The following is a 16,356-nucleotide window of genomic DNA, read 5'->3' as shown; positions in this document are numbered from 1 at the left end:
GCTCTGGAATTTCAACAGATCCCAGCTTGTCATGTCACCTTTAAAGTAAAGGTATGGAATTGGTGATTATTAAAAATCATGAGGAATTCAGATCCTGCTCTCAGGATAAACTATCCAGCCATAACCCCCATCTGACTGATGGAGACAACATCATTATTTCACGAATCACCAGTGACCTTTGGGAGGCACTGGGAAAAGCAGCCATGCTCATTCCCTTCCATTGATTTTCTAATTTTGACTAAATTGGGGACTTAATTTGACTTAATTTGGGGAATGGTTATCTATGAGGAATAAAAATACCTGAAACTGTCTTTAGAAAACAGTAAAAAGGTTCTGAACTGAAACTATGGATTTAGAAGGGAAACTTGAGGGGAGAAAAGGTAGTGAATTCATAAGGTTTCACTTGGGCACCCAAACATGAATAAAGTTAGAAGCTCTTTAAACTTCAAAACACAGATATTCAGTCCCAGACCTTAGTTTCATCCTTAGTTTTACTGCATTGGGTGCCTGGTATCTCTGATTCACCCATGAAATATTTGCTGTTGGAAAAGCCTGTAGAAAAACCCTACCCACCTAGAAAGGGAAGTGTATGGGCAGCATTTTCACCTGGTAAAATGAAAAATAATGTGCTGAATCTTGAGAACAATGGACAGTCCTGAGTCTAATCAACTAATAAAGACAGCACACACCTGAAACATCCTGCAAGAACAGAGTTTGGATGTCTCCAAGAATCTAAGAGCACTCAGGGCTACTTCATCAAAGGAAATTGTGATTTATAGAGTAACTTTCTGGTGCCAAGATTTTATATATTCTGCTATCTAAACCTTTGGCTTAACAGATTGGCTCTAGTTTATTATCTTCTGAACATGAAATGATCATACCTAAGCTTTCTTTGCCATCAATTTATGCTCTCATAATGTTAATGATCTGTTATAAGCATAGATTTTGGTACTATGACAATTCATCTTAAAGCCACCTGAGAATTACCTGTTCCTTCCCTACCCCTCTTATTTTGACTATGGGCTACCAAGCTAATTAGGCCATTAAGTCCACTCATAAAAATATTCTAGGAAAGATATAGAGCACTAAACTAATAATCTCAGAGTGAACTATATGCACAATTAGCTCTGGGTGTCAATTACTAACTCTAAACTGAAGTCCACTTAATCTTGACATCTTCTTTCTCACCACACAACACTAAATGTTTTGCACAGAAATCATGAACTACTAAATTTACTAGATTTGCAAACATTGATCAGAGCTTAGCACATGTTAGGTCTAAGTAAGAAATTTAAAAATTCTTAAAAGAAATGAGCATCCTCAAAAGTGAGCATCTGAATCCCCACACAACAACAGCCAGAAGAAGATTAGAGGCGCAACCATTAAAACGTGGGACTGGAGAAAGGCAAGTGCTCACTCACCTCCCGGTCCAGCAGCGCTGGGGACACCACCGTGACAATGTCTCCCTTCTCTGGGTCGATGTAGAACATGTTTGGGGAGGGTTTGGTGGGGGTCTGCCTGAGGATGTTGTAGCGCAGCAGGGCGTTGTCCGTGCTGGCGTCGTCGGCGTCGAACGCTGCCATGCGCATCACCGTGGTTCCTGGGGAAAGGGGCACACACAGCAGGCACTGAGCACAAAAACCTCTCAAAATGAGCACTTCCACCTGATCTGGTTCCTGGGGAAAGGGGCACACACAGCAGGCACTGAGCACAAAAACCTCTCAAAATGAGCACTTCCACCTGATCTGGTTCCTGGGGAAAGGGGCACACACAGCAGGCACTGAGCACAAAAACCTCTCAAAATGAGCACTTCCACCTGATCTGGTTCCTGGGGAAAGGGGCACACACAGCAGGCACTGAGCACAAAAACCTCTCAAACTCAGCACTTCCACCTGATACTTAGGTTGCACTTGTATTCCTATTATCTCTACTTTTTTTGATTTGTGGGTTTTTTTGTTTTGGTTTTTTTTTTGTTTGTTTGTTTGTTTGTTTGTTTTGTTGTTTTTTTTTTTTTTTTTTTTTACTAGGTTGGAAGAGACCTTCAAGATCATCAAGTCCAACCCAGCCACAACACCTCAACTAAACCCTGGCACCCAGAGCCACATCCAGGCTTTGGTTAAATCCATCCAAGGATGGTGACTCCACCACTTCCCTGGGCAGCCATTCCAGAACTTTATCACCTTTCTGTGAAAAACTTTTTCCTGATATCCAACCTGCATTTCCCTTGGTGCAGCTCGAGGCTGTGTGCTCTGATTCTCTCAGTTCCTGGAGAAAGAGCCCAGCCCCACCTGAGCACAGCCACCTTTCAGGAGTTGTAGAGAGTGAGGACTTGTTACTCAGCCAATAGAAGACTCGTGTGCTCTAGCACAAATTCCCTTTATCTCTGTGCTTTGAAGCCATCCATAGTAATTGCATTTCACTAAATGAACTACAGGTATATCTCTTCCACTTTTAATTCTGCAGGCTGAAAATCCACAGGTGGCTACAACGAAAACAACAATACTGAAATAACAGGTCTCTATTTGCCTGGTGAAGTGTTGCAGTTCAAAATGTATTGGATGTCATGTCTGTCAATAAGAAATGTTGTAATTATTGAAACCTACATTGTTCTAATTTCAATTTGTACATATTTATGAGCTTATTTTATGAACACCAATAAACCTCCCTATCTCTATTGCCCCACTGTCCTTCCAGTGCTGAAGGAAATTTCCTGAGCATACAGTTCTGCTGGAGATTGCAATAAGGGAAATGCAATTCCCTGCAACGGTTCCTAAATGCTGTGCAGAGGAAAAACCTCATTCTGTTTCTTTATCACAGTTTAGAGAGACGATCTAAGAAGAGTCCTGTGCTTAGAAGGGGAGCACATCCTGCACCCCTGGATCAAGGATTTTCCACCCCCCAAGACAGGCAGCCCAGAGGCTGACACAGCCTGCAAAATTCTGTCAGCATTTTATCAGCTTTGTGCAGTACACTGAGAAACAAAGAAAGGGCACAATGAGACACCTGGGCTGAACTGTGAGATGCTCATCCCTAGACCAAAATGATTTCTTCATCAGCTCATCTGTAATTGTAAATGTAAGCATTAGTTTGGAAAGCAATCTAACTAAATAATAAATGGTCACAGCAAGATTATTTCTGGTAATATCGAGCTGAGATTCTACCAAATAGCAAAAAAGCCATGATCAAATCAATAAATTCATTTCAACAGTGAATCAATGTTAAGTTAACAGATTAGTGTGAGATATTAGGAAACTATAAAGTAAGAAATCTAGGAAGAGATCCAGTCTTTGGCCTAAAAATCCCTACTGAAGCAATATCAGATTCCATGATCTGCACTATTTCCATTGAAGTAACTGCACTGACACCATTATCTCCTGTGAATCAGTGTCAGAGTGAGCCATAACTCTTTGTTACAGGTTAATTCCTCTCTAGGAACTCACCTTCTCTTTTCCCCACAGACTGGACAAGTATTATTTTAAACTACCATGATCGCCACATTTTAAATACAGCATTTTCATTTTTTTATAGATCAGTAAGACCATAGGATCAGTTTTCAGTATTCACAGAGACTTCTGTGGCAAAATTACTACAAGAGGGTAAAACTTGATAGAGACAGGGCCCAAGACATTAGATTGCAAGTTCCTCAATAGCAGGAATATTTATCATTCATGTACAGAGAGTTTGTCTTCTTTCTGAAGGTCTTGGATTTTAAAAAAATCAAATAAAAATGAAATATTATGGTAAAAATAAAAACAAACCCAGCCTCAGTTATAGACTGATATAACAACTGCCTGTTCACTGTTAAACAAACTCAACTGGCTTGTTTAGATACATTTCTTCTTTTCTTTTTTCCTCTTTTGTTGTAGTTCCCACAGTACAGAGTGTTGCCTCTACTTGTAGTGACCTTGAATATAAGCTCTCAAAGGTTTTATTTCATTGCTACTTCGGTCAGAGTTACCCCCTTGAGAAAATAGCAGAGCCCTGACAGCATGTTGGTTTTATTCAGCAGTGATTAAAGGTCAGACAGCTCAAAAAGAAGCTTACCACTGGATACCATGCCATGTTTTCCAGTATTACAAGATTCCAACCCTGATATTTTCACCTACTTTGTGTGAGACTGATTGAGAAGAAAAGAACTGCTTTCTTTTTTGGAGAATTAAGATTCACCCTCTTTTCACAAGTACAGGATAATGTGCTGTTTTTAGAAATGTATCACATTTTGAGAAGATTTTTTAATATATCAGTGTTAGATACCATGTTTCACAAGGGTGTCCCAATCACAAGGTTTCAGTGAAATAAATAAGGACTAAGGCAAATCTCCAAGGGATCTTTAAGAGTGCCCAAGTTCATGTGACATTCAATGGATTTCAGTACACAATGATTTCCTGAAGAATGCACTTTAACATGATGCCATACTCAAGTACAGCAGAAAACATTTTGAATGACTACAAGGTTGCTATTATTATAAATCTATTAAATGAGCTGATGCTCAGCAGAGATTTAGAAAAATTACAATAGATATTCAAATAGAAATCCTATTTATACAGTTGTCCTACTGAAATATTTCTGATGATAAAACAGTGGAAGGCACATGTAAATTTTAAGATCTGATGTAAATCCCCTAATCTCTCATTACTCTGGCATAGAACTGGTTTAACACAATGGCTGAATCTGACTCTGATTTGCCAGCTGCAGTTCTTTAACCTTTCAACTCACTAGCCATTATCTTGTTCCTGCAATCATTCCTTTGCTGCATACAGATGAGAATTCCAGCAACTCAGACGAGCAGAATTTTACATTCATTTTGCATAGAGATGCCAGCTCCAGGAGGAAAGCTGGAGAGAATTAGATACGTCTTTTTTTCTATGCTTCTTCTCTCAAAAGTTTTTTGGCATTGGTTTCTGGCTACCATCAAAGTGGAATTTAAATCTAATTTTAAAGTTATTCTATTCTCATAAGTTCTCATTATGTGTAAAACATGCACATAAAATGTGGGGTTGTCTTTAGATGTTGTTATGTATTAGTAGAGGCTGTGTTTGGTTTTTGTTTGGGAATCAATACAGAAAACTGCACCTCTCGTTTTGTGGCTGATGCCTCAAAAACCACAAGAACTTTAATCCAGCAGTTAAAACATACACCTGGAATATTAGACCTTGGAGAAGTTTAATAACTAGATTTCCAGGGAAGAAATTCCCTATCCTAATTGAGGTGTCCACAGAGAGAACACAAATGATAAATTGGGGCTGGACCACCACAAAGGATAATGGTTATGTAGAGATCTCCTTCTTAAAAGCAAGGTGGCCCAAATGTATGTTTTGAAAGGCTCTGCAACAGACATCCAGCCCAAAAGAGCCTCATTCAAGATGTACACTTCTTCAGTATTTCTCCTTCATCATAAACTTTTATTCTTCATAAAAGATTCATTTCCCCAGGCCCATAAACTAACTACATCTAATTCAGTGTCATTTTACAAATCCTTCCATTCCTGGCATCAATCAAACGCAGCTGGCTTTCAAACCACAAAACAGCTCTCTACATTATCATGTTAAACAATACATATAAACTTATCAGGCTGGGGAAGGAATGTCTGCAAAATCAGCAGCTTCTTCCATGGAGGAAACCCTCCCAGGAAAGCTGCACTCGTGCCTTGGTGTGTGTCAATATTCAGGCTTTGTTTGCCCCACTTGCTGGGCAGAATCACTCAGAATTCCCAGAGACGCTCAGAAATCTCAGAATCACTCAGAAATCCCAGAATCACTCAGAATCGCAGAATCACTCAGAAATCCCAGAATCGCTCAGAATTCCCAGAATCATTCAGAATTCCCAGAATCACTCAGAATTCCCAGAATCACTCAGAATTCCAGAATTACTCAGAATTGCAGAATTGCTCAGAATTGCAGAATCGCTCAGAATTCCAGAATCACTCAAAATTCCAGAATCACTCAGAAATCCCAGAATCACTCAGAAATCCCAGAATCACTCAGAACCTCCCATTGCACCTCCCAGAGTTCCTCATGGCCAGTCCCAGATCCCACTCCCAGGCCATTGCTTCAGAGGCTGCTCTATCAATGCGTTGGTTATTTGAAAATATTGGCAAAATCTCCCCTTAGGCATCAAGAAGTAAAATTTAACACATGCACAGTTTTGGACTGATTGGAATAGAGGATTTCTTGGGAAAATCTCTTTGGCATTTAGTTAATAACCTCCTATAACCTGTCTCACTCTTTTTTTATTTTCCTTCCTTTTTTCTTTTTCTGCCAAGATGCCAAGAGAACATTATTACTGAACTTTTATTTATTTACCATATGCAGCTGCTGGGTTTAAAAGAATGACTGGAGAGGAGTGGAAGTGAGGCTTATCTCTACCCTGATGAAATGTGAACAAATGTCTCAAGCCTACAGCCTTAAGACTAAATTTGAAGACCAACAATAAAATATTAACCAGTTTAAGGACTGCAAAACTTTAACCTTATGAGAGTTACAGAGCTCAACAGCTTCACCATGGAGTTTTCTCAGGTGATTTTCACTCTTTCTGTGGTTCTCCACTGTATATCCAGTAAATTAAATGTTTTCTACATTGTTACAGAAAGGGAAGGGCTTATTCTCTCAATTGCTCTGAAGAGTTGTGTTTCCACCTTCTCCACAAGCTCAGCTGCATCTCTGTATATGATAACAATCAGTTGCACAATGTTGCATTTTCCAAAAGTATGGCTATTTTAACCCAAGAAGGAGGACAGAGTAAAAAATGGGATGAAGAAGGAGGAAATCAAGAGGGTTACCTTTATCTCTAGAGCCCAACTTTCAGAAACTGGAACAAAGCAGAAAGCTCTCCTGACAATGTTCTCATCAAAACTAATTACGTGTTTTTATTACAATTTTGTACCTTCAGACAAAAAGCCCCAGGGGAGCAAAACAAATGTAAGAAGAAAGGTGTATTATGGCTCCAATCAAGGGTATTTGAATTGCAATTATGTGTATCATTAAAAACTTCCAGGCCCTGCTCAATAAAGAAGACATTTAGTAAGAATCATTGAGTTCAGGCTTTGAGCATATCTTATATTTGCATAGGGCAATAATTTTCCACCATGGGGCTTCCTCACATTCTCTATTTAGATGTCTGCCAGGTTCTTTTATACTCTAGATTGGATTGAGCAGTACTCTGGGAATGCCCCTGCACTGCAGCCAGCAGGACTGGAAGGGTGAACTGGTGAACTGTCAGCTCTGGAATGAATAATAAACAAACTTTTCCCAGTACACAAAAGAAACTTCAGTAATATTATGTAGAGATGAAGAATTGTCAAGAATTGTTACTATCTATAGAGAGCTAATGCAGTCAGAAGCATATAAATTGAATAAGAAATAATGGGACATTCCCAGCTGAATGTTATGACAGAACAGAGAAGATGTATGGGCAGGTCAACCTTTAGCAATACTGGTATTTAACCTTTTTTCCCCAGGAGCAGCACAGTTGCTTTGGCAGAATGAATTATTCACTCCTGGGATGTTTGGAACATGACTTATACACAGTCCTGTCCCCAGCCACACTGCAGCCACTGTCACATTGTGAGAACAATGTGAGGAGCTCTCAGGTATTCTCTGCTCCAGGCCAGACATTGATCTATGACATGTCAGTGAGGGAATTTGCATTAACTGGAGTTATGTGACATGGATCTTACTTTGCTGTGTTGTATTTTGACTGCAGTGCTGTGGATGTTTCCTTCTTTAGGGTAAAACTGTGTGGTGAAAACATGGAAAATTGTTAGTCCCACCAAGGATCCCCAAATTGTGTTTATTCTCTGTACACACCATGTTATGACATTTTGTGGTAGCATATTCGTACTGAAATTTACCTCTGTTTTGCGCAGATACAAGAAATTGTGAAGAATGTAATTTATTTTTTCAGAACACCAAGATCTCCTTCACAGACTTTGTGTTGTATAAAATTCATTAACCCCAAGCAAGACAATCTACATATTAGACTTTGTGCATCTTTGCACACAGAAAGGGAAAAAATATTGAAAAAATGCATAAAGACTTTTGTCTTATAAACTATAGATAGCATGAAACAGGTATTTGCATGAGGAGTAAAATCAGTGAAGTCTCATTTCCTATCTGGTACTGTCCAAAAGTTCATCCCCTGAATGGATGATGTCTTTTAGAGGGATCACAAAAACACACCTCCTGTAACTCTGCCTTCCCCTCAACAGCTCCCTCAGTTCCACTCATCACTGATCCCCCTCCAGCAGGGGGAATCCTTCATTTTATTCATTTACAGTCTCTCTAGATGGACTGGGAATTGCAAGTTTAGTAAAAGAGGACTTAGGACAATGGAGATGCAACTGAAAAAACCCAATAATTCTTCCTCCAGATATAAACAGGCTGCAGGTTTAAGCAAATCACCAAAGACTTTTTCTTGACCAGGATTCTCCCTAAGTAAATATGTCACACTCTCATGTCTGTTTCCCTTTTGACCAGCAAAGTTTATTAAGAAAAGGCATGAATTACTTCTTGGATCATGACCATAAGCTATAAAATGTCCCACTGTTCTAATATTCTAAGTGCCAATTCATAACATAATCTTATGTGTCAGATCACATAATTCATAAGGCAATATAACACACGCTCTTGAAGTAAATGGTTTAATGTAAATGATGATATGCACTGAACATCTCGCAGCAGGCGGACATGACAGAGCAGTGATTTATGAGTGAAAGAATATCTATTCAACATACAAAGAGCCAGATTCAGCCCCAGGCATGACAAACACAAAGGGCCCACATTCTCTCTGGAGTTTGACTAGCACTAGAAATCAATCAGGAAAATCACAGCAAACAGAGACTAGATGAGACATTTAAACATCATGAAAATCAACCCCGTGAAAACAAGGCAGGCGCATTCCCAAAAAAGATACAAAGCTTCTTTGCTGAGAGGTCAGGTGGAGAAATTTCCAGAATGTTTGTGCAGCTCATCACCACAGATGCATTTGGCCAACACTGCAGAAAGGCAGCCCAAATCCCAAGAGGAGTTTGGTCAGTGCCAGCTGAGCTCCAGGCCACAGCTGCCCCAGGGGAGTGGAGGGTCCTGAGCTCTTCCCTCTGCCTTCATCAAACCAAACTCCTGAGCTCTTCCCTCTATCAAACCAAACTCCTGAGCTCTTCCCTCTGCCCTCATCAAACCAAACTCCTGAGCTCTTCCCTCTGCCTTCATCAAACCAAACTCCTGAGCTCTTCCCTCTGCATTCATCAAACCAAACTCCTGAGCTCTTCCCTCTGCATTCATCAAACCAAACTCCTGAGCTCTTCCCTCTGCCTTTACCAAACCAAAATCCTGAGCTCTTCCCTCTATCAAACCAAACTCCTGAGCTCTTCCCTCTGCCCTCATCAAACCAAACTCCTGAGCTCTTCCCTCTATCAAACCAAACTCCTGAGCTCTTCCCTCTGCCTTCATCAAACCAAACTCCTGAGCTCTTCCCTCTATCAAACCAAACTCCTGAGCTCTTCCCTCTGCCCTCATCAAACCAAACTCCTGAGCTCTTCCCTCTGCCCTCATCAAACCAAACTCCTGAGCTCTTCCCTCTGCATTCATCAAACCAAACTCCTGAGCTCTTCCCTCTGCCTTTACCAAACCAAAATCCTGAGTCTTCCCTCTATCAAACCAAACTCCTGAGCTCTTCCCTCTGCCCTCATCAAACCAAACTCCTGAGCTCTTCCCTCTGCCCTCATCAAACCAAAATCCTGAGCTCTTCCCTCTGCCTTTATCAACCTTTTTTACCAGAGGTAAAAAGCCCAACAGCCCCTGCCCAAAGCGCCCTGCTCAATCACTGAGCCCTTTGATCTGAGCTGCCTGGCAGCTGAAGCTTTTTGCCAGAGATAATAGAGAATAAAAACCTTTAAATTTAAACAACTCATCTTTAGAACAATATCCTATAAGTTAACAGGGACCATAAACAGAACTGTGGGTAAAGCTTACAGAGAATGGGAGGAATTTCACAATTGCAGATTTCCCCAGGCAGCTGCTATTTGTGGAGATCCACAAAAGAACTGTTTTCCTGTAGAAGAGTCTCCATAACATTAACAAGAGAGACTTCTCTCCATAAGTAAATTAAAGAAAGACTATTTTAGAAGTAGGAAACTAACTAAAATTTTAAGTTTTGCTTCTTTGTCAGTAGGAAAGAAAATGTTGTAGGGGGAAGAGAAGTGTACTCAAGGTTTTGTTCTTCTTATTATTACTCTTTCTTCTAGTTACTATTAAAAATTTTTTTTCTTTATACCCTTTGAAAATTTCAAGCCTACTTTACCCTTCTCCTAATGCTGTATCACAGCAAAAAAAAAAATTACTAAGTACATTCTAGTGAGTACACTAATAATTACCCAACACTACACCCACCACAATAATTAGTACATTAACAAAAAAAAATCTCAAATTAGCAAACCAAAACCACTACAGCAGCAGAGGTAAAAAGCCCAAGACTCGACACCAAGGTGCCCTGCTCAGTCACTGAGCACTTTGATCTGAACTGCCTGATGATGCCTCAGGTTAAGCTTTTATATTTTCACATTCTGTGCTGCTTTAGTGTGAGGGTATGGGGGGATGGTGAGCTTTGAGCAGGGAGACAAAACAATTCCTGCTCCAGCTGGGCACCAAGGACAAATGATCCAAACCTCAGCCCAGGAGCACAAACAGCGTGGGCTGGAGAGAGAAAAACAAGCAGGGTGGGACTGATGGGCTGGAGCTGGAATGGGACAATGAACTCCAAGGTGCCAACGGAGCAGAAATTATAAAAGTGAGAGACCTTGAGTCCATTTTTGGGACCATTTTGGTTCACCTTGGGTGCAGCCCTGGCTGGACTCTTGTGCTGCCCAAGGTGGATCCATGGAGGAGATCCTTTAATAAATCCCTGCTTCATTCTTTAGCTCCATCCAGTCTCTGTTCTAGCTCAGCCTCCACCAGGCATCCCTGAAGCTGAAGCTGTTTGTCAGAGATGCTCACAACTCACATGCTGCTGCTTTCCCAGGTCCCATGTAAAATCGGAATTGCCTGCAATCATTCAAATTTGATTTCAGGCGTATGCAAGCTGTTTAAATGCAGATGCAAACTTTATAGTCAAGGGTAAGCAGACAGCTTACTAAAAATATATATTCTGCACTTATTTCTGTTTTATAATCCAGATGTTTTCTTTTAGCTTTTCTTTACCTTTTCCCCGACAGTTTCCCATTCTTTATCCTTCCCTCTTTTTCTGGGGGGTAGAGTTCTGGCCAGAGCAATGCAAATTGTTAATAGATAGCAATTTTTAAAGTTCTACAAATAAATAAAGCCTGATGTAATTTTCATATCCAGAAATACCCATGAGAAATTACCTCTTGAATGTGGTAGAAAGCTTCCCCTAAACTTCATGCCAAGAAATAAACCAGGAAAAAATTAGATTAATCATTTAACTCTCTCCCCTGAAAAAGAAGCTAATATCCAGTTTCTCCCAACCTCTAAGCAGGGTAGCATTCTTAATCAAGATAAATGTAGGAAAGAAAATAGAGGTTTCAGAGACTTTGCTTGGGTCAGTAAAAAAAGATTGACAATTATTTGCATTCTGAACTTCTGGGAGGGAACTGACCATCTTTCACTTCAAAGCCACTTTCTCCTTGTCTCCATCCAGGCCTGTCAAGCAGAATTAGAATTCTGAGTATTTACAGGAATGGCAACAGAACCGAGTACACATCCTTCTCTTAGCCCTTATTAAACAAAACACGGCTGATCACTGGGAGCCCAATTCACATCCATCAAGCCAGGAAAAACTGAATTTGGAGACCAAGCTGATCTTCCCAGTTCTGAAACAGCTCAGGTATATCTTATCCCACAAGCCTTTCACAGCAGCAGTGATCTTTGGAAAGGAAACTTGGGGCACTGCTAGGGAGGGAGGAGTGTGCTTTAAATCAGGAGTATATGCAAATCTAATAATGCTTGATAATGAGAATAAGAAAAATATTTTTCCTTTAATTCCAACAACAAATTATTCCAAATGGAAAAAAAAAAAACCAACTCAAAGTAAAGCAGTGTAATATATGGACACTAAGTGCCTATTTTTTAAAAAAACACTAAAAATTACAGTCTTTGAGAACTGGGTAATAAGAAGCCCAGGCTGCACTCTGTGTGTATATCCTGCATTAGGACTTGTTCCAGAACAACAACAGAATGGAGAGATTTTTCTAAGAAGGGAATATTTTCACAGATTTCAATAATCTTTTGATAAGGGCCATACTCACAGATGGAAGATCTCATTCCATAAATGACCTAATTTTGTAAAGGAATTGACTGACTTCTTACAAATATAAGAAAGGCAGCAATTACACTCCCCTGTGTCAGTGGGCTTTAATCAAAACCACGTCATTACTTCATAGAAGTCACTTTGCACTATTCTTCTATGTCCAGTAAGGTACCCTGGCATCCTTCCTGATTAAAAAGTGATAATATTACATTTTAAAAAGATCTATGAGTGCAAGGTCAATCTTCCCCAATTGGAAACAGTTCTTAAGACAGGGGGCCAGAATTTCTCTTGATCTAATTCAGTCCAGCATTACTAAAGTGAAGATTTATCTTAGGTGAGGCTGTGGAATACAGGATTGACCTTGAAGGTCTGTATTAGGTATACACAGGATTACATTGCCTTTATTTCCTTTTTATCTCCCTAATTTCTCACTTCATTTTATGTGAAATAAAAAAGAAAACAAAAGGATGATCTGTGCTTTTTTTGCTGCCTTTTTTTTTTTTTTTTTTTTTTTTTTTTTTTTTTTTGTGCCTCTTCTACTTTGGATCCTTTCCCTTCTTGCTACCAGCAATGTACACAAGTATCCAATTTTTCATATGGATGTAGGATTATGAATACACAGCACCACAGACTTCAGCAATTACTGCACCTGGGAAGTTCTCATCGTTACTCTTTGCCTGTTAACTAATATGAATGAACTGGTTGTGCTTTAATCTCAAATTACAGAGTGGAAATATAAGTGAAACAGCCAGCCCTGTTACCCCTGAGTCTGCAACTGGGGCTCTCAGCACCTACATCAATCCAAAATTAACCAGATGAGCCGAGGGTGCTTCAATATGACAAAAGCAGTGCTAATGAAAGGAGAATCAGGAGTCCTAATGAGGAGGCAATCAGCTCACAAGGCTTCTATCTTCCTCTGCAGGAACCAGAGCACACACTTAATTCTGATGTATTATTTCATCTTTGTATTGATTTCATCACCAAGTCCCAGCTATTTGATCTATTAAACATCTGAGACTTTTTATCTGAGGAATAAGTGTTTCCAACCTAATACAGGATCTTTTTAGGTGAGTTTTGTTTTTCTTCACCCCCTTCTGCAGCTGAACTCCTGGATAAATTATTTGGTTGGGCTCGTAGTGTCTGCCCTGTTAGATTTATTTAAATTCACCCTGCCTGGGCAATATTTCATAATGGATTTCACTGCTGGACCCAATAAATAAACTGGGCAACTGCTCCCTGTTCTTGATTCAGAGAATTGCATTAAGTGCATTGCACTTTTCTGGATAAACCATATCACAGATGCTGTAATTCCTATTAAAACTACAAGCAGAAGTGGAAGATTTGATTTTAAGGTAAGCGTGGAACAAATCCTTAGTGAGGATCATGAGGCATGTGTTGGAAAGATATCCTTCAAAAGGATTCATTCTTCCCTCATGCATTCTCCTGAACCCAGCTCAACAGCTTCCTACTGTAAAGGAGTCCACAGGAGGAAGGATAAACACCATCAGTTATCCCGGAAATCTGCACTTCAAGTTGGTCAGCCCTTAAATCAAGTCTACACAGCTCATTCCCTAAGAGTAATAACAGAAGATGGAATTGTTTTCTGTCTTTTTCCCCATTTGAGATTAAAGTAGCTGCACGTAGAAGTCTTTGCAGCCCTTCTTCAAATGATCTTTTTGGTTAAATTATATTTTAAAGCCACTGATAGCTGAATTTAATAAATGATTCAGATGCTGCAAGAGTGTGCTCTGTGATTTTAAAACAGGCCTTTGAAACTATCTTGTATAAATCACAGGTTTCAAAACCATCCATATTTGTAACAAGAGTACAATTTGGGGCGTGTGATATATATTTTCAGTAGGGATCCTGATATTCTTTCCTGAATTAAGTCATTGATTAAATCACTTAGTTCAGCAAGTGTGATTACTTTCACTCAGTTACAACCATTTTAGGCTCAGATATCCAGACTTTTTTATAGTCACTAAAGAGGGGCTGGCAGTTTTGAATGCAGTTCATCCCATTCCAACATAAAAATTTAGGAAAGGTGAGATAAAGCATCTTTACAAGTGGTTCATTCTGGGTTAAATCTGACTCTGAGAGGGCACTTAAAAAATGTGAGGCACTCCCATTAATTCTGCCCATTACTACAGGAGTGGAAAGCAGGGTTAGAATAAAATGGTTCTTCTGTACTTTTGTTCTGGTACCACAAATTCCAGAAGCCTTTCCGTCCCCATCTCATGACTGCTTAGGGCTGAAGGGATCTTTGCTCTGCACAACTTTACAGCCTGCACTGGCACTCAACTCCTGCTAAGAACAGGCCAATATATCCCTGGGTTTATTCACTTAAAATTGATGCATCTAGTTGGGAAGGGACCTCAAGCAGCAAATCAAGTTGTTTTAACTCTGTGTGTAATTGATTTAGTGCTGAAAGGGCTACATTATGTCCCTGCAAAGAAAATATGAGCATGGAAAAGCTTCTGTACGTCATAAACCATCTAAATATTGACTATGAAACTCCTTAATGTAAAATTAATAATTAAGCACAGAACAGGTCGCAATATATCACTGCCTGCAATTGGGTACTTAGAGATCATAAAGATTTGTGGAGCTGTGTGCAAATATGGGGTCATTAAGTAACAGGCTTGCTAAGTATATTTATACTTTATAAATGCACATATTCCTTCTTGGGCAGAAAGAAAACAAGCATCAGTCAGTGCCAAATCATCCTAAGAAAGAAGAGCCAGGAAGAGATTTCTAATTTTCAAACCTCTAGTTTTCCACTGGGTACTTTTCCACGACCCTCAGCCTGAATACAGTTAAAATTCAAGTTTTCAACTCAGGCTTTAATGAAAGCTTGTATTTTGGGGAGAAGGTGGGTGAGGGATGCCCTGGATGGACCACCACAGGTGGGTGTCCATTCCAGCCATTCTTTTCCCTGTTTGGAGTAAATTGGAAGGCAAACAGGACTTGGGAGCAGACACAGGTGCTCCTGCCTTGGGTTCCCTGTTGCCATTTGCCCTCACCATTTCCAGAGCTGGAAATGTCTATACCAATGTACCACAAAGTTCAAAGGCAATGTGCAAACACCATTTGTCAAGCACAGTCAGAGTTTCTCTTCAGCCTCAGTTATTTTGTAATTTTGAGTGGAGCCCTGATTCAATGTATGGAAGAATGAAAATTCCAAATTATATCAACCGTCAGAATATGAATCCCTGAGAGCTTGAGTGGATTTCTTCCATGCAAAACTTCAGTTAAATAATCAAGTAAGAAATATTTGACTTCAAGCCCCTGTGATTTATTTGTTTGTTTTCCCAGTAACTTATATGAAATCCTACTTTCTAGGGGTGTGAGCTGTAAATCTCCCCAACAATCAATAAGGTCAGGAATTGAGTCAGAGTTTTTGTCTCTGAGGTATCTGCTCATGTCCACCCCTGCCCCTGCCACACAGTTCACAGTTAGATCATCAATAAATTATTATATTTATATAAACAAAGGGTTGAGGATCACAGAATTCTTACCACATAAATTCACTGACTTTTGGCAAGGCCAGTGACTTCCAAACCCCATCCCAAACTTAATACCTACTAAAGAAAAAAAAAAAAAAATCCAAGAAAACAACTATTCCCCAAAATTATCAAATTTGATACCTTTACCTTATAATTTTGGTAAATATATATATATATATAGATATAGATATAGATATATAGATAGATAGATAGATATAGACATATATATATATATAATTATTATATTTATTATAATAAAATTATAATAAATATATAGGCTATACGTATATATAGTCTAAATAATTATTATATTATATATATTATATATCTTGTAATTATTTTATGTCTGTTTATCTACAGTAAAACCTCTATGACAGCTATAAATGGGCCAGAATGATTCATGTCTATGGATTATGTGTCAAACTGGGAAAATTGTACCTTAAATAACAGCTCCATGACAGATCTGAGACGCCAAAGAGGAAAGAAACATTCCAGTGACAGGCACCAATGTCAAGTGAAGTTATTCTGTATTTTTATAACATTACCATGAAGATGCATTAAATAATGGCAAACTCTTTTGTTCTGAGATCTC

The 16,356-nt window shown here is 39.3% G+C and overlaps 1 protein-coding gene across 2 annotated transcripts in view; it reads right to left on the bottom strand.

Moving 5' to 3' along the window:
* CDH13 (cadherin 13) overlaps positions 1-16,356 on the bottom strand; it is a 462,820-nt gene that overhangs the window by 143,213 nt on the left and 303,251 nt on the right. For both annotated transcript variants that reach the window (XM_077786380.1, XM_077786379.1), the window contains exon 7: positions 1,422-1,600. In XM_077786380.1, the coding sequence (XP_077642506.1) occupies positions 1,422-1,600 (179 nt within the window). The remainder of the gene's footprint in view (positions 1-1,421; positions 1,601-16,356) is intronic.

The sequence above is a fragment of the Lonchura striata genome, chromosome 13, assembly GCF_046129695.1.
Source record: "Lonchura striata isolate bLonStr1 chromosome 13, bLonStr1.mat, whole genome shotgun sequence".
Classification (NCBI taxonomy): Eukaryota; Metazoa; Chordata; class Aves; order Passeriformes; family Estrildidae; genus Lonchura; species Lonchura striata.
Note: the sequence above shows the minus strand (reverse complement) of the source record. Positions and strands in the feature narration are given on the sequence as shown.